The sequence below is a fragment of the Centruroides vittatus genome, unplaced genomic scaffold (assembly GCF_030686945.1).
Source record: "Centruroides vittatus isolate TY-2023 unplaced genomic scaffold, ASM3068694v2 contig_474, whole genome shotgun sequence".
Lineage (NCBI taxonomy): Eukaryota > Metazoa > Arthropoda > Arachnida > Scorpiones > Buthidae > Centruroides > Centruroides vittatus.
The window spans coordinates 1577432-1598124 of record NW_027122266.1 but is presented as its reverse complement, the minus strand read 5'-3'; the positions used below and the strand labels follow the sequence as shown (position 1 = coordinate 1598124).

Below are 20693 nucleotides of genomic sequence, written 5' to 3'. Positions count from 1 at the left end.
AGATTTGGTCATTATTTAAGTACAGTCAGAGAAAAGTATAATAACTGTTATTTTTAAGAATTGCATTTATATATTTTACAGTAAACATTCAGTGTATAACTTTGTTAGAAACAATTAGCTAAAACATTGATCAAAATATTTTATAATACTTGATGATTATTTTTAAATTTAATTTTGATTTATTTTTCAAAAAAATTTACTGTATGTAAATTTCTATCTATTAATTTAGCACCAAATAAACTAGAAATTTCAATAATATAATTTTTAAACATTTTATCATCTAATAAATTAGGAAAACTATTTTAATTTTACAGTTACAAATCAACTTATAAAAAGATATAACAGAATTATTTTTCAAATACATGAAAAATAAAAATACTTGAATACATAAGTGTTCAATATTTTGAAATTTAAATACAGGTACTTGCGGGTTATTCTCTTGCATGCTGCACTGTGTATCACATTCCACTCTCATCTCTATCACATCACTTATAAAATGACATAGATGAGTTTGAATAGGTGACCAAATGAAATAATTAAATTTCACACAAATCAAAGACATAATTAAGATTAGTTAGTTTCAACAATATTAAAAAAATTTTTTTGGTTTATAAATTCGGAATAACTATTTAAGAAATCAAACATACCATACAGTATTTAATATTACACGCAATATACAAATTACTCTTCAATTTGAGAATTTGTGTTGATGGAACATTTTGTGGAGAATGGATTATTCATTAAATATTGGAATTTGCCTATGTCTGAATTTTATATTGAAAATGAATGGTATTATAAATATATTCACAAAATAATAATATTCACTTGAACTTGGATAAGAAAGTAGCTTTTAATCTGGAAATAATTTTATTTATTTTTAAAATTTACAAAAATTTTTTTATGAATGGTATTGTTTAAAGAAAACATTAAATTGGCCTATTGCTGAATTTGTATAGAGATGATTTCAAATGAAAAGTAAGTTTCATGAACTACTGAAAACTACAGGATAAAAAGAGCCCAGCCTATTAAACTAATACTTAGAAAGATAATGTAAGTTGAATTTATTATATTTTAATAGCGAGGTTGAGGCTGAAGTTTTAAATGTGAAAATGTGTACATCGGACGTTCAGCACTGCTTTCCTGTAAGCCTAGAAGTTTGACAATGGCGTTTGGAATGTCGAGCATGATCCCACTGACTTTCCAAACACCATTGTCAAACTTCTAGGCTTACAGGAAAGCAGTGCTGAACGTCCGATGTACACATTTTCACATTTAAAACTTCAGCCTCAACCTCGTTAATATCATACAAGTATTAAGAATTAAAATGAACTATATATGCTATAGTAACAATTAACATATTAAAATTATGACATATGGGTCTTGTTCAAATATAAATTATAATTTGATAATTAAAATATTTGAAAACACTTCATATTTTAGTAAATAAAATATTTGAATGATTATTTGATTAATATAAACAAAAATAACTCTTAACAAATAAATTTAATTTTATATTTTTCGGATTGCATACTGTTTCAACTCAAATGAGACAACAAGTGTGGGAGAATAACCCACAAGTACCAAAATACATAAGACAGACAATAAAATGTTCTTGATACTTCATAATTCACAAGCAAAATATTTTTATTTAATAAATGAAAATGATAATTGATTTCCAAAAAATATATCGTAAAAATAATGATCCAAATGACTAAAAATCATGATCAATACTGATCTTTAAAAATGGAAAAATATGAAACAAAGCCAGATTTTTTATACAATATGGAAAATGTTTATATTGAACATTGGATTAAATAAAGTTAATTTTTAAGGTGTAAATCAATTTCTTCAATGATTAGTTTACTTTTTTTCATTACTTTTAGTAATCTGAACTTTATCTTCTAACAAAAATGCGTCAGCTCTAGTTTAAAGAACCATATATGTTGCTTAACTACAGCTAATGTGTTTTTGTGATCTTTAATAATTAGTATGACTTAAATATTTTTCAAAATATTTCTCTTGGATGAATAATGTATTTTATGATTTTCATTTTAACGTAAATTTTCTTGAATGATTAGATTTATTTAATTAATTATTAATTTATCAGTTTACAGTAATTGTTAGAGCTTTTTTTGTCTCTGACAAATAAAATAATTTATAGTTTGTTTAGACATTTTATAATGTTTTTATAATATTCATAATATTTATAATAATGTTTAAAAGAATGAATTATTATAGTTTATATATTTTTCAAAAAATTGCATTGCCACCACATTTTCAATTCAGTTATTGATTCAATTCATCTTAATCTGTATTAACAGAAACAATTTATATTATCTTATATTATCACCAATTTTTCAAGAACTTAATGCATATTTGCTTAAAAACAATTGTTTTCAGTAGTATATTACATAAAGATATGTTTTTTAACAATGTAAAATTGAAAATATATTATACATCAAGACAATTTTGTACTGTCCTGGAGATATGCTATTATGTTTATGTTAATGTTAATGATAATGAGATCATCATAAATAGTTTAGTTTTATAGATTGTGAACTAATTTTAGATGGAATCATACTATAATAATTAGTATAATTCCATCTAAAATTAGTTCACAAACCTATGCAATAGCTGAAAACTAACTTCAGAAAAAATATATTATAAATAATGTAATAATAAAGTCTTTTTCTCTTATCTAAGGATTAAATAACAAAATTTTTTCTGAAATATGTGACTGAAAAAATGATAAAATACAATGATCAATTAAACTTCCATCTATTATCACTTATACCAACAGGTACAAATGTGCAGTATCATAACAGATTTTATGCAGCTGGTGAAATTACTGCCATGCACCACAGAAACAACAATAAACACAATTTATTTTTACTTTTATTTATAGATAAAATAAAATATTTATTTTAATATCATTTCATCTATAAATAATATATCTTTATACTTCAAAAATTTTATACTTTGCATCCATATAGTTTACACTGTGTCTGGAGAAATGTCCATTTGCTTCATCTCTGTTATAGCACTGCATATTTAAACAATTTTTTTATAACAAAACTGTCATAAAGCATTACATATTTATTTCTAATCAATTTTAATTGGATGAAAGAAAAAATTAATAACAATATTGTAATGTTATATCTGTGTACTAAAATATATATGAAAATCAAAACTGAAAATCGTTAAGAAACTAATTTTTTAATTTATTATTAAAGAGATCATGCTAATAGGGAGAGTCATCTGTTACTTTTGCATGCATTACATGAAAATAATTTAATACTTTTAATTTTAAATATAGAGAATTTATTTTCAATGTTTATTTAATATTAAACAGAATTGGATATAAACACTTTAAACTGTGAATTCTCCATTAGTGAACAAACTAGTAATGATGATAAAGAAAAGTTTAGATTTGGTAATAAAAACAATGTAATACACTGTAAACTTTCATCAACACAAAATATGAAAATGAACAGTTAAAAATATTTCAAAAATATATGAAATTTTCATAAAACTTGAAATACTATGTACAGTTATATGAAATAAAAAATAATTGTAAAAGATAAGAAAAACCTATTAACAACAACATAAGCATTAATTAGTGATGCATAATATAAACTTAAGTTTTTTCCACTTTCTTTTGTCTTATCAATCAATTATATTTTGAATTCAAATTGCATTGCTTTACACACCTTAACTGAAATTATTATAAATTACAATAAAACTGAAAATAATAATTATGTATATTATGCTAAATTATAACAATTGTTTTTAATTTGTCATTTATAGCAATCAAAAAGAAAAATATTTTAGCATGACATAACTGGTAAACCAGAAATAAATCTTAAATTTTGTTAACTATACATTATATTTTCTGAAAGAATAACAAAACAGAACTGTCTTGGATAATAAAAATAGAACTTTAAGTTCAATAACAGTTACCCCATTCATATTAATTATTTTTCTATCAAATTTCACAGAAATAAATTCCTCATAGGAATTTTTTCCTGTTTTTATGTTTTGAAGTCAAACTTGGAAATTATGTTATCTAAAAATATAATAAATGGCAAAAAACATTATTATTAAAATTATTTCTATATTTATATATTTTTAACTAATTCCTAGATTCTTCAAAGAGCAAAAATTAAAAAAATAAAATAAAATTCATATATTAATGAAGATTTCAAAATCATTGAAGATGCAAAGTATTTTATAACTTTGAAAGTTTAATTAATATTTGATTGTATTATAGCATCATTATAGTTTTATTAATATTTAAATTTTACTTTTTAAGTAATCAATTTTATTCTTTGAAGATATCTAGAGATCAGAAAAAAAAAACAAGATATCAAGTTAAACCAATAATATCAAACTGCTTCTATTCATATATCTTAAAGTAGTTTCATATTATAGACTTATAAGGATGGGGGTTTCATTCAAAAACTATTGTAATTTAGAACATTTAAAATTTAAGTTTTCATAACTGAAGTGCACCAATTTCCACTTTGACCTTAATCAAAAATTCTGAAATTGTATATTGGCACAATCTAGGAATGAAACAACACATTTATATACCTATAAAATATTCCCAATAATATTGTTAAACTATCTAAATGAATAATTAGATAAATTTTTTATGGAATATTTTGGAGTGAGTGATTAATATGTAATACATTATATTGACAGACAAATATTTCACAATCCGGCAGCACAATAAAGTTCGACTTTTAAAGATTTTGAGCAAGTCCATCTATTTATAATTGAATAAGGCAAAATTACTTTTCCAGTTTATGCCAAGTATTCTCAAGGCACAATAGTAGTTACATACTCGTTGTTTTGTTAAGATTTTTTCTCTTGCATTTTCATTAAATGATCGCATCTCAAATAAAGTTGTTATTAATTAAGCATCACTGTATCCTATAACTGCACTAACACAGCTGAATGGAAAATATCATCATCTAATAATGATACTTTACATTTATGATAAAATTAGAATACATTTATATAACATCATACAGGCAACACATATGCGATCAGACAGGAAAAAGAACTGCAGCTATCAAAGTATAAGAGTTTGATTTGATATGAAATACTGTTATTCTTGTAGAGAACAAGAATATCTACACTGTATTTTGATGTGTTTGTTGATGTCGAATGTTTGAGGCATCTCCTCGACAAATAGGACAAGTTCGATTTGCCTGGAAAAAATGAATAAAATATAGTATAAAATTTTTTTACAATACAAATTTAAATCAAGAAAACCATTTATAATATTACTGTATATTTTATAATATAATCATTCTATTACAGAATACTTCCCAATATTCTCTAGAAACGAAGCTATAAGGAATTAAAATTAAAATGTAAAATGCAATTTACAATTTAAATGTCACCCATTATCAACTGTACCAGTTTCAGTAGGGTCAAATATTTTTCTGCAGATCAGTGGTTGACAAAAACTGATGTAGAGTATTCTAACTGTACTGTACAGTACATTTAGTAAAATGTTTCATTTTCATATTTTAAAAACTGTACCAAATTCAGTACACTTGCATGTAAAATTCAATAATTAAAGTCCAATTTAGTGTCAGAAGCATTTACATTTATGTCTGGAAAGGCAGCATTCTAGTCTGTGCCTAAAGCAGTGAAAGAGTTAAAATATTTATGATAAACAACAGATATTATATATCTACTCTCTAAGATCATGATTCAAAATAAATGTACCGAAATATAGCTTGGTCATTCACATAAACATATAGACATCATTTTGTTTCACATCATTGACTCTAACATGTACAGATATATACAGGACATACATATACAGTGAACTGCCATACATTATGTTCTTCTATAACACAGATTCATATAACACAATTAAAAATTGTAATCAGTACTCATAAAATGTGATTAAACACCCCTATAAAATAAATTAGATAAATTTGACATTTTGACACTGTTATCAAAAATTAATATCATTCAAAATATTACAGAAAGTACTGAAATTTTTTGTTGATTGTTTATCCAAGAATGTTTTCTATATGAGAAATAAAACAATTGAAGAAATAACGCATGGATCATCAAAAATTTGATAATTTACATGATGCTGAGTGGGTAAATTGCTAGCTTAATAACTTTAAAAAATTCTCACAATGCCTGGATAATACTGTCACTAGGGATTGCAATCCAGCAGTGTTTTGAATCCAGCTGGATTTTTGCTGGATTGAAATCATTCCAGCTGGATCCAGCGCAGATCCAGCATGGATGTATTTTTGGTGCAATAAAGTGTTATCTGTCTATCTATCTATCCTGCAATTTATGTTTTTTTTAATGAAATAAAACATTTTTAAAAAATACTTAAGAAGCTTTTATTATTTAGACTGGTCACTATAAATCAGTAAAACTTCTTACACATTTAGGTAGTAAACTTAACTTTGGTTCGGTTTAACACTTGAGATAGAGATAATTAACTTTAAATGTTTAGTTAGATTATAATTATAATGTAATCTTTAAGTTAAATAACAGTAAAGATAATTCTACTGATTAATTTATATTAATATATTATAATAATGTAAAAACGGATAATCAGTGGCTAAGTGGCTATCAGTATTACCAGTTTTCATATATATGCTCTACATATTAGTCTGTAGTTATTTATAAGTATATAAAACTATGTACTGGAAGTAAAATAAGTTAAATAAACTACACCTTTATCAATCCAGCAAAATTTAATAAAATAATAATGTTTTCAATCACTTTTAACAATCTTCCTCGGTTACAAAAAGAATAGAACATAAAATGTGTTTGGAATAAATATAAAAATTAACGGAAAACGCCCAAACGGACAAAATATAGATATATAAACAAAATAAATAGCGGAAAAAATATATACAAGGTGTTTTTTTTAAACTGACGGTACTCAGAAACATCCGCAGAGCAATCTAACAGCCGGACTGTCGCCAAATTTGGGAGAGTGACTAAGGATGACATGGAAAAGAGATTCCGCGAAGAAAAATAGTAGTACCTAAATTCGCCGGTAGAGGAGGATTTGGCGCTGTTGTAGCGAAAAAGCTACCAGCACTTCACTGAAGAAAGGGTCATCAGTCGCTTTTTTCCACTTGCATGGCTGCCTCGCTCCCTGGATCTAACCCCATGTTATTTTTTTCTGTGGGGTTACTTAAAGTCCAAGGTCTATCTTGGTAGTGTCCCAAACTTGATGACTTTGAAGGACAACATTTCTCGAACTGTGATGAACATTCCTGTGGACATGTTACGTTCGGCCATAGAAAACACAGTGTTCAGGATGCAATGAGTTGTCCAGCAGGACGGTGATCACATTGAAAAAGGGAGAAGGTTATTTGGTGATTAATTAAACTTTTGTTATTACACTGAAACCTCTGTCTGATTATTCATTCGTGTGTTAGTTAATTGCAGCTGGATTTTATGCAGATTCTTAGTTGTTTTGCTACAACAGTGCCAAATCCACCCCTACCGGCAAATTTGGGTACTACTTTTTTCTTCGCGGAATCTCTTTCCCATGTTGTCCTTAGTAACTCTCCCAAATTTGGCAACAGTCCGGCTGTTAGATTGTTCTACAGATGTCTCTGAGTACCATCAGTTAAAAAAAAAAAAAAAACACCGTGTACAGTAATATCTCGACTTATGCAAACCCAGAGTTACGTGATTTTCAAATTTCGACGATTCGTCTTTTGTTTGAGTGCCACACAACCCTTGATTACTCACTCCCCCCCCAAACTATTGTTCAACTTACATGTTCGGATGTGTCGCGCAGAATTGACGCATAGCTACAATTCATTTTGTCTTATTTATTTCTGTGTTTGTTATATCTATGGAGACTTGAGACTCTACTATGCCATCCAAACAAAGTAGAACTGCATCAAACAAGAAAAGAAAAATTTTATCTTTAATAATGTTAACTTTACATTCCAAAGACTTTGATACAAAAATGAAAATTTGTGAATTGGCAAAACTTGATCCTTTAGACCCAGTTCAATCAGATGATCGAATGACGATTGGAAACTTGACAGAAGGCCTCAGTTTAATTAAAAAGAGGTTACAAATTTTAGAAAACATAGACTCCAACGAAGAGCGCATTTCTTCTACAAAACGAGAAATAAAAAAATTATTAGCATGCTACGAGAAAATTTTGCGGGAGAAAAAAATCTTTGAGCCGTTAGACGAATTTGTTAGATTTTAGGAAGCCTTCTGTAACAAAATAACTTCGATTTACGATTTTAATAATATAATTTGTTATACATATGTATTATCTAAGATTTTATTAAACATTATTTTCTAAATTATTGTTTTCTTTAGTCTCCGGCCCCAATTAAAAATAATTTGTATGTATTTATATGCGAAGTTATACCCAACTTACGCAAATTCGACTTACACGGTTATCGCTCGGTCCCACCTATCGCGTAAGTTCGGGGTATTACTGTATATAAGATATAACAACGAAACCAGCATTGTCCGTTAATAACATTAATTAATGTAAAAGAATCTCCACATGGTAGACAATGAGTCCGCATCTCTATGGTTTATACAACCAGTTGTCATGTGTGCCTTGCAGATTTCCAATCTCTCAAGATGTTTGATCGTTTGCCTATTCGTCGTCGTTTTTATAATTGCCGCTTGATCCCATTGGACATTAACATCCTTCTGTCTTGCATATGATGCCAGTGCAGTGTTGTCAAGGTTCTTACTGATTGTATATTTGTGCTCTTGAGCCTTTGTTTTAAACTGCGCACCGTGCACCCACATAAACAAGCTTGGAATTGAAACATTGGTTGTGTAAAGGCACCGAATATATATCCGTTGTTGAATTCCGATCCTCTTTCTTTTTATCGTTTCTTAAAAGTTTGAAAACAGTGGGATTACGTCGGTATACAATACGAAAATTATCAGACCTGGCAGTACATCTATGTATCTTGTTTAAAAAAAATGGGATGTAATTAAGCACTATTCTGTTTATTTATTTATTCCAAACACATTTTATGTTCTATAGTTAATCTTGTATTTTTTTGTAACTGAGGAAGATTGTTAAAAGCAATTGAATATGTTATAATTTTATTAAATTTTGCTGGATTGATTAAGGTATAGTTTATTTATAAGTAATTTAATTATTAGTGTTAGTAAAGTAGTGAGTAAGTAATTAGTAGCAGTCTAGTAGTTAGCAAAGCGGCAATGCGACAATGTAGACTTTTGCGCAATTATTTAGAAAGTTAATTGAGTATTTGCGGATCCTGCAGCGCTGGATCCAGCAGGCTGAAGAATGCGCTGGATCCAGCTGGATTGCTGGATGAGGGATCCAGCAATTGCAATCACTAACTGTCACAAAACAAAAATTTTACCATTTGCAAAGTTTTCATTATCAAATTTGTGCAAAACAATTATGCCACACTCATAGTTTATACATAACACATATGGTTCATATAGAGTAAAATCTTATTATTTTGAAACTCAAGGGACTAAAAAAACATGGACTTTAAATTATCCAAACTTTTTTTGAGTCAAAGTTTTATGTAAATTCTTGAATAAAATTATGACATCATCTTACATAATTTCACCTGTTTGTTTACAAATGCTTTAATATTATGATTTATTACTTAGTAATTTAAGTTATTTTGAAAAAACCATCAGTTGGTGAGTACTTAATGAAAACATAACCAAATTACATTCAAAGCAAGACCATAAAAGTATGTTATTTTCATAACATATGAAAGAAGCTTAAGTGCTTCAATAAGAATTACCACAAATTTTGTCTTCAGTTTGAGATTACAGAAATCATGTGATCTGGTGAAAACAAGTTTTATTAATAACTAAAAGCTATAAGTAGGCATTCTATCATGAATATGCATATGTATTCAATGGATTTTGGAATTATTGTAATCATAGATTTTTGCAAAAAATGTCCAAAATAATTAAATGACAGATTTCTTCCATAAAAATAAAAAATTCTCTTCATTGGCAGTACAATGTCTGAATGACCTTGAATGGATGTCCAATAAATCAACAATGTATAACTAGTAAAACCAAAATAGTCACTTGGGCATGGAAATTTTCTTATGAATACATAATGATGAAAGGTTTAGAATTAAACAATGTTTATGTAGGTTACCAGACCAAATAATAACTTTGAATTTCATTGTATGCATATTTCAAATCATCGAAACTAAAATATATGCAAAATCCTGATCCTTTGGCCTGGGACTAGACTTGACTTTGAATTATGCAATACTTTGAATTGTCTGATATCAAAATAATGAGGTTTTAGTGTATTTTGGTTTCCTATAGTGTACAATGTATCCTGTGTTGTACAGGGTTCACTGTATATGTATGTATGTATGTATGTATGTTTAAATCAATTTAAGGAAAACTTTTATATTTGATCAATTTATCTTAAACATTTATTCAAATTTATAATATATAAAAGAAAATCAAAATAATTGTATCAATTTCAATTATATGCAGATCTCATGCTATTTATTTTAATTAATATTAACCCTGACTGTCTATTAAAAAAATTATTTTAAAAATGAGTAGTACTGTTAAAATTGTTATATTCTGTTTTGTTTACATAACTGGAAATTTTACCTTTCTAAAAATAAATATATTTATAAAGCAGTTAAAAATTAATTTGTAAACCACAGTAGACTCTCAATAATTTGAAGTGGAAAGGACAGAAACAGTATGGAAAATGTCTTCATTTTAATAAGTTCATAAATATCACAATGTGAATAGCATAAAAGCCCCTTAAAAGCTTAAGACTTCCCTACATGTAGGGGAGCAGGATATTTGTCCTTGATAGGATTTATTACTTCCTCATCTTTATTGTTTGTTTCTTGTACTTGTTTTTTTATTTCAGCAATGTTTGTATCTTGAGATAAGTGTTGGTAGACAGATAGGTCATTATCAGTAGTGACAAAACCTTCAACATAATTGACAAATTCTGATTTATTCAGTGTCAATAAATTGTTGACCAAAATCTGTTTTTGCAAAGCAATTTGCAGTAGTACTTAGTGAAATTTTATTTCAAGCTTTATTAATTATTCATTTTTCATTTGGCAAGGTCACACCACACTCATATGATCTATCTTCAATAATGTACATCACATTTTGTATGATTAGCTTTCTGTATTGTAATTTAAAAGTTTAGAATAATTTCTTAATCTAAGGGTTCTAATCTAGAAGTTATATTCGATGGTAAGAATTGAACTGTTATAGCTTTCACAATTGGGATCATCAAACAGCACTGCAACTGTTCATAAAAAGAATAAATTTTCTGTTTTTGCCAATCATATAAACTTCTTAATTTTTCAGCCAGTTAGAAAGAAAGCTCTGATATCATTCATGCATTCTTACTTGCAGCATATTATAATAATAATGACAGCAGTTTTTTTATTACCTGGTACTTTGAATCTGCTATGTTCCAACTGTTGTTTAAATTATTCAGCTTTTTTCTCTAAGAAGTTTTCCAATGACAGGAGTATTCTTGTCTCTGTAGTGTACAAATTACTTCAAGCACACACTTTTCAGAATCTGGATATTCACATTCATATTTCATTTTCTGCTCTCTATGATTCTGTTGTGCATTGCAGTTTTATGAAAGCCTCTTATTGTTTTTCAGAAAAGGGGGGAAGAGGATGCTCAACAGAATATCAAATTTCAAATTTTTCTTTTTGCTTGCCTCCACAATCTTTATGACAGATTGTCTTTTCTGCTGTTGACAAAATTTTTAGTTCTCTTTTGTTTACTATTCTATCTATTTTGAACTTTGAATGGTCAAAACACTGATTACATGCAATTAAACCTTAACATGTGATTCAAACTTTACAGTGAAATTTATACAGAATGAGTGCTTAGTTCCAAATAAAGGAAATACATAGAGACAAAGTTAAACATAACTGGCCAGTTGGCAAGTGGCCAATTATGTTTAAGTTTGTGATTTGACAACTTGCTGAGTTGTCAAATCACAGATGTGTTCGTTACATTTTAAAATTGTTAAGTTTTCAATTTTTTTAAATCTAAAAATAAGAAAAATACTTTTAAAGCACTTGATTTGATCAGTCAATTTGAATTTGAGATAATTACTTTAGATGCAAACATTGCATTATATAAAATTCAAAATTTTAACAATCAAAAGCTAATTCTATACAATACCAAACTTCATCTTCAAGATAATGTTGTTCATCCCTTTAAAAATGGAAAAGTATACAAAATTAGGCATGAAATAGTCTCTGGTTCTTAAATTTCAAGTCAGTGAAATTTAATTTCAGAATTTCTTTGCTTTAGAGAAACACAGAATGTACTGTCAGAGTTGGAAAAATAAAATAAAATTTGAGTTAGAAAAAATTTCAATTTAAGGAAGTTCAACTTATTGAGAATCTACTGTATTAATTTTTACTATTATTTTAACAGATCAGTAATAACTGTCAAATGGATATTGTAGATTTATGAATTTGAAAATAAGCATTGTAATCAGGGTCCCTCTCCATCTTCATTTAAATTCCAGGTTTTCCAGGTAAAAATCTTAGAATTTCTCTAACAAATACAAGTTCAACAACAAAGCCAAAAACTAACTGAATTTTTAAATTTGATTTATATTTGGCAAGAGGATGTATTTTAGCATAAAAACAAAGTGTACCAAAATAATTTTCCAAAATAACTTTTTTTTTTGGTGCTTTATGACCCATTGAAGTTTTTGCTTTATTTGATGTATCAAATGACAAAATCAGTCATATCCCAGTTTTCGAACATGTGGAATGATAAGTGAGGATTAATTGGGCTGCAATTTGAAAAAATTGTAGACCTATAAATTTCTACTGAAGTTCATCTGTCTTTCCTTAATCTTGAGAATGAAGTCAAATAAGACCAGATATCGAAACCTTAGGGGTGGGAGGCCCCGATTAACTATATACAAATGCAAACCGGAAGTCATGTTATCTTAATTCAAAAATTTTTCCCTGAAAGATGTTAGATAGGCGACTGGCACAACTCTATTGTTAAAGGAAAAGCATGATGTACAGGGGCAAGCCACTACTAATTTGGGGCAGAGAGCATATATTTTAAATTAAATAAATTAAAAATTGCAGTCTGGCATTTTGACAATGTCACAATAAATAATTGCTCATTTTAATGAAATCATTCAGAGATCATGATCAGATAGCAAAAAACAAAAATACACTATAAAAATTTCTATAAAACTGAAATATTCAAAAATTTAGACTCCTAAAAACTGAGTTTATTTTTTCTTTAAAGTTTTTATAGATTCTCCAAAGGATAATAATAAAATAAAATGTATGCTTACAATGCTTATTATACATCCACTAGAAATTTTTATCTGCATAAATAAAAGTTAAACATGCCATACCAGTCAGTCATTAGCTCTCCATATTGCCTGAATGTATCTTTAGTTTTTAGCCTTGTTTATTTGATATAAAATGACTTATATAAATTTTAGACACTATCAAATTAAATTAGTGAATATTTATTCCTGTGAAATAAAAATATTCTTTGACTACTTAAAATTCCCTACTTTCCAGATTTTTATAAACTCTGTCTTACACTACATGTTTATGTTATGATGATGATAAAAGCCAAAATTTTTGCAATACTCAAATAATTTATATGAAATAATATTTATTTTAGAAAATAAATATATTTAGATAACTGTTTATTTCTTTTTCTGTTAAATGATTGTATAAATTTTTAAATTTATTAAGCTTTGAAACTGTAATATTATAAAACAATTAATAATAAGAAAAAAATAATACTTCAAAAATTAAAATATATTTAACAAACAAATAAAATACTGATTTTCATTTAAACTCATCTTACTAAGAGTGATCTTTACTTATATGTTTTTTTTAATAATTTACTATTATTAAGAATGTACTCATATCTAAAATTGATGTATTAATTTATGAAAATATTTTGTTAATCATACGCTGCAGATCAATACTTTACAGTATTTACAATAAATATTTATAGATACAGTTTTATATTTAAAAATATCATTTCCATAATAATATACAAGTCTAATGTAAATAAAATAATTTTATATAAAAGTTTTTATATTACCTTTAACCATTTATCAATGCAACGAGAATGAAATTCATGACTACAAGGTAAGACCCTTAACATCTGACGAGATTCAAAATCGCACATGCACACAACACAAGATGTTTGATCATTTTCACGAGATTCCAATTTACAACGATAAGAAGGCAATTGATCAATTTCTAAAAATTCAAATTATATAACTTAGTTAAAATAATTTGCAATACTTATTCAAATTAACTAAAGCATTTACCAGATTTGGGCAATCCACGAGGTTTAGCTTCACCCAATCTTTCTGCAAGACTAAGTAATGCTTCATAATTTTCTGCTTCTGGAGAATCTGAATTAGGTAATTCTTGGTTATAAGGTGGTACTGATGGATTGGATAACATGGCACTGCTGATAAAATAATAATTAAATTATACAATGAATTACAATATTAAATACAGTAGAATTCATTTATTATGATCATTTTGGGACTTGCAATTTTTGATAACAATAACCAGCTAACCTTAAATAGAGGATTAAAAAATTTTCATTATTGAACTCAATTTATTACAAAGTTATTATGTTATTTATGTTATTTCTACAATTTATATTTATCACAAACTGTACACTTAATATTGCACACCATGACAAGAATTCATAGAGATTCATGCATCTGGGCATTAGTTGGAGGAACTTCTGAAATTTCTTCTTTGGTAATTTGGAGTTATAATCAGCAACATCTTGACATATTTCCAATACAGTAATTGTAGCAACCACTTCAACATTGTTATCTATATCCACCAAATTTTCAAATTTGTCTTTACACATACCGCCTGGAATTCTTTTGAAAATTTCAGCTTAAGATCAGGTTCTTTGAAAGTAGGAATTTCAGATTTATTTTAGAAAATCCACATTTTTGGAAGCAGTTTTTGATGGTTTTCTCTGAGACTTGCTTCCAAGATTGTAAGCAAATGCAATGTATCAAGTAGGGAAATCTTTTTTTGCAATTGCACTTGCATCAGATTAATCTTGAATTTCATGAAGTTTAGCTATAATTTGCACTTGAATTCTCCTGCAGTAATAAGTTTTTAAAGTTTGTATAACACTTGGTCCCATGGCTGAATTAACAACATAGTGTTCAAAAGTAAGATAATTTTGTTGTTTTTTAACATCAAAGCATTTGTATATGGAAAAGTTGTCTACTAACAAGACAATTTTTCATTTTAATTCAGGATCCCATTTAATTGACTAATTGGTGAAAATGGCATTTGTCATCCAGGCATTTGCCCTAGAAGAGTAATCAACAGGAAAACTTTTGACACCTTTAAAACACCAAAGATATTTACTTTTTCCAATCACCAGTAACTCTCATTTTTCAAAATCTATCATAACACAACAAAGAACTGTCACTAACACTTTTGAAAGTTTAAATCCTTTAGCAGTTTCATCTTTAAACAAATAAGTATGCTCAGACATTGCATAAAAATAGAGTCCAGTTTCATCTGCATTATAAATATACTGGGATAAATATTCAGCAATAACTTTGGGCCAATCTGTCTTTATCTACACATTAGCTACTACAAATCAGCACTTTTTTCTTCACCATGAAGATTCTTATACATGATAGTCTCTCATTTTTTCACTTGGTGAACCATCCACCAGTTGCAATGAAATCTTTGCCCATTAACTGAAGCAATCTTTTCATGAACATTACTAAACCAAAGTTTTAATGCTGACTCAACTTGACTATCCTTTCAAGGTCATTCTCTCTTCTAATCCACATTCTTGTTAGAAAAAGAAGAAATTTCTACGTTTGATCTGTTTATATAAAATGATACACACAAATTATTGTGAAATTTTTAAATGCAGAGCTGCATTACATTGAGTTGTTACGGGCAACTTATCATAACACTCTTAAAATTGTTTGGTTTTCTCAAAGAGACAAATATCTATACTTTTGCACTGCTTCTGCTAAGATCAAAATGGTTTTTTTTTTACAGAGTACATTAGAGTGATCTGTTGAGTTAAAAAAGATTGTATTTATACAGTCTTTTTTAACTCAATAAATCATAAAATTAAACTAGAAGAATGACAACAAGTGCACAATTTTATTCCCAGTCATTACAACAATACATTTTGAAAAGGTACGGGTACACATCATGTACTTTCTAAGAATTCTTGTCATGCACATGATGTGTAAAAGATAAAAGGTATGTTTTGGTTAAAAATAAATTTTGAAGAAAAGGTCCATTTACAGTAGTACAAATTTTCTAAGAATTCTTATCATTTGTCTCTAAGTGTAATTATCTCAATTGATGACAATAACAGAAGTGTGATTATAACGGGCAGATTATTTTTAACTAATTATATGTAGTGTGTTTTGGGACCAAATGATTATAATAATAATAACCAATTGATAACATTATCTGTGATTATAATAACTGAATTCTACTGTATATATATGATATAAAAAGTTTTATATGGTTTCTTCCTATAAATATTTTTATTTTGAAAAAAAAAATCTATTTATTTAATTTATATATAATATACTTGATATCTGAGTCTATGTGGATACTTTCATAACCAATCTAGAACATACCATGCTGCTAAATATGAAAAAATAAAAAACAACAATTGAAAAAAGCACACATTAATGCATAATCATGATGGAAAATTGTTACAAATACTGTTTATTTTAGAGTAAGGTCCTATAAACTCTCTTACTTGAACTAGTAAGAGAGTTTATAGGATCATGTTTTTTGAAATTCAATCTCCAATAAAATCTGAAGCAAATGCTTTTTGTCCAATTTTTCATTCAAATTTAACTTTGCAAAATTTTCTAAATATTGAAAAAATGTATTTGCACTTAACTGCTGATTGTGAACAAATTTTATATTAATACATAATGATGATAAGAAAGGTATATATTATGAAAATGTCTGCAAATTTTTTAAAACACACTTCATAAACACTTTTATGCAGAAAAAAATTTTAAATTTTATAATTTTTAATATTTTTAATTCTTTAATTCAATTCAAATCTTATATATATTTAATAAAATTTTTGAGATCACATTTTAAAAATATATCAAAATTCTATATCATTTAGAATTTATATATTGCCTTTTTGATCAGTTGCATAAAAATATCAAGAATACATGTATACTAGACAAAACAAGTAAAGAATGCATAAAAACTTCAGAAACATACATGAAATGCAGAAGAAAACCCTGATATGCTGGTGGTACTGGGGGTAACACTGTTCCTCTCCAATGTCTACTTGCATGTCTTCTTCCCCGATTATCCATCCATTGAGCATTTGGATAACTATTCTATAAATTAAAAAAATTTTTATAAAATAAATTTTGACAATATATTCTTCCATTTGTATAATATAAATAAATTTTTGAAAAATAAAAAGTTATATCCTAAAATATAATTATTCATATCAATACTAAGTTTGTAAATTTGATGAAGTTAGAAAATTAGCTAGAAAATGAATTAAATAATATTTAACAACAAAAATAATCATTTAAATCAATTTTTTTTTATTTTCATATTTTCAGTACCAATCAATTATATTAATCTAATGATTAATTAGAAATTAAAGTTATCTAAATAATATGGAAAAATTTTAAATTTATTAATGATTTATAAAGTATAATGAATGATAAATATTTTTCAGTATTGTTTTAGTTTTAGTATTTATTGAAGAATTAAAAATCCTTTATTTTGTGATAATTAACAAGTTATTATTTCTAATGAATGATTGTTTTCTTGTTTTCCTTTCCTATTAGTAATCACTAAGTCACAGGGGTAACACTGTCACATAGAGTTCATTATATGCAGCAAACAGACTGTCACAAAATTACTCCAAGTGACAGGATAACATTGTGACAATAATTTTCATAATATTGTTTAAAACAATAAATGAACAATTAAAAACTGTGTATAAAGAGGGGAAGATTAAATCATTCTAAATTAACAACTAACAACATATTTGGTCCAATAATCCAGTAATTAACATTAAAAAAACATGAAAAGTGTCACAAATAACTCCAGTTTACTGGTATATTTCATTATGTCTAATGGTAAAAAAAAAAAATATTTTAAAATACAAAACTGTATAAAAAAATTTAAATCATTGAACAATTTTACAGTATTTATCTTTATTATCTGCCAGAATTGTCTGTTTTTGAATAAAAGAATTAGTTAAGTAAAAACTTCACAGAACTTGACATTAACAGAATGTAATATACCAACCAACTAACACAGCAATTGACAAGAACAGAAGACAATAGATCAGTAATATTAAATTCTGTATGTACTAATATCAATATATAAGTCAATTTAACTGAACAGAATATGTTCCAGGACCAATTATTATTCAATTTTATTCATACAAAAAGAAAAATTACTTCTACCGAATAGAATCAATGAAGAAACATTCTAGTTAAAAATAATCCTATACGATTAATAGGTAAAAATCTTTAGTTAATTGTTCTAATAGTTTTTAGAAATTTTCACAAATATTTTATGCATTAACATTTCTTTATATGTCATAATGAAATGTTAATGCATTAAATATTGTTGCAATAACATTCACTATCTTTTAACAGGTTTTTAGTCTAAGTGCAGGTTTGTTGCATATCAATTTCTTGCATTTAATATATCCATTTTTAAGTTTATTTATTTTAGTTAACCATTTAAATTTAATAGACTATGCTAAATTTTAATTAAATTATGAAATCTTAACTCAATTAATGCACAATAACTGTTCCAATAAACACTCATTACTAGTTTCACAAATAATGCTTGGTCTATTGATCACAGATCATTTTTTCAGGATTTGGAGCAAATTATAATAAAATTATACAGATTTTGTATGACAGTAATCATATAGAAAATTCTCATTGAAAAGATTGTGAGTGAATTACTATGTTTATTATTTGTAAACGTAAAATTTTTTATAAAAACAACTTAAGAAATTTATAAACACTTGTTCTCTCTCTGTGTTTTTCCATTTGCCCAAAAATCCATCAATAATATTAGTTTTTCCAAATTTCTATTTATAACTTTTGAATACTTTTCTATTTCTACTTTATATTTTACTCTTCATTACATACATTCAATACAGAAAAATATTTCAATTTGTAAAAAGGACATTCATCTTATGTTTGAAAACAGAATAAACTGATTATTGTAATTTTTTTATTTTATAATTTTATTTCTCATAAATTTAATAAAAACTGATACTTGCAACTTTATACATTCCAAAACTATTTTACATATAGGAAATTTCAGAAGTCTAGAAAATTTTAGTATCATGTGAGAAACAGAATTTCACTACATATAAAGTAAAAAAATATTACCTAATTTATTGAATAATTTTTAATTGAAAAACTCTATTTGAGTTATTTTATATATCTTTGTAATAAAATAAACTCTCTGCACTCAAAGCTAGAACTACTTAAATCAGTAACACAAAAAACCTTTCACACTTTGTTTCTAGCAATTAAATTACTAAGTACAAACGTTTTCGGCTGTTTTGAATGGCCTTCTTCAGGTACAATAAGGTCGGTTGGACGTCAGTTAGAAGATATTTATGTGACGTCAGTGTTTATGAAGGTTTCTTCTTACTAGTGACGTCATTGCTAAGAAAGTTTAAACGCTCTCCCTCGCATGGCAATCACTTCTCAATAACCCCCTAAATTAATAGGCCAATCCACCCTCATTGAGCCCATTACAATCTTTCATGCAGTTTCTAAATTTATCTTGTTTCCACTTTTAACAATTATATCATATCATCAACAGCACATCTTGGTTAAACTCACAAGATAATTTACAATGTCAATATTGTTTAAACTTTCTTAGCAATGATGTCACTACTAAGAAGAAATCACACTTTTGGGAACCTCTTGCCGGTGTTGGACACAAAACGAAAAATCGTCGTTAACGTTTTCGAACTTGGTAGTTCTTCTTCAGACGGTTAAAAAACTAGGAACCTTTGAAAACGTTAACGACAATTTTTCGTTTTGTGTCCAACACCGGCAAGAGGTTCCCGAAAGTGTGGTTTACATCCCCAGTGTTCCATGATTGTATGTAGATACTTAAGAAGAAATCTTCATAAACAAAGAGTGAAAGGTTTTTTGTGTTACTGAATAAAATAAACAATATGATTTTCATTAATTTTCAATTTAAAATCATCTATGTAAATTCATTTATTAGCTTCATTATTAATATAAAATTTGATTAAAAGTAGTCTATTACTGTTAACTGATTTAAGATAAGCAATAATATTTCAGTTTATTTGAAGTGTTTTTCACACAGAATAAAAATTCTCTTATTGTTGCTTTTCATTTAACTCTGAATCTTCTCAAAGCTGGTTATACACAATTAAATAACTCCACTAAGAATTTTCAAAAGTACCAGCACATTAATATATTTAAAAGTACCATGCTGATACTTTTGAAGGTTCTTAGTGAAGTTTTTTAATTGTGTATAACCAACTTTGAGAAGAATCAGAACTCTGTAAGCAATACCAGCTAAGATATATCAAAAGTTAGTGCTAGCCCTAACGAGGGTCAGGGCTAAACTCAACTTCTTATTAGA

General features: G+C 26.9%; 1 protein-coding gene across 4 annotated transcripts in view; it reads right to left on the bottom strand.

Annotated features, from left to right (window-relative positions):
- Positions 1-2694: 2694 nt before the first annotated feature.
- Positions 2695-20693, bottom strand: part of LOC136977790 (RING finger protein 44-like) — a 91490-nt gene continuing 73491 nt past the window's right edge. For 3 of the 4 annotated variants that reach the window (XM_067273355.1, XM_067273357.1, XM_067273358.1), the window contains 4 exons: positions 17292-17413; positions 14348-14493; positions 14116-14276; positions 2695-5216 (listed from right to left, as the gene is read on the bottom strand). In XM_067273355.1, the coding sequence (XP_067129456.1) occupies positions 5139-5216; positions 14116-14276; positions 14348-14493; positions 17292-17413 (507 nt within the window). In that variant the 3' untranslated portion in view covers positions 2695-5138. The remainder of the gene's footprint in view (positions 5217-14115; positions 14277-14347; positions 14494-17291; positions 17414-20693) is intronic. The other variant, XM_067273356.1, reaches the window with a different exon arrangement.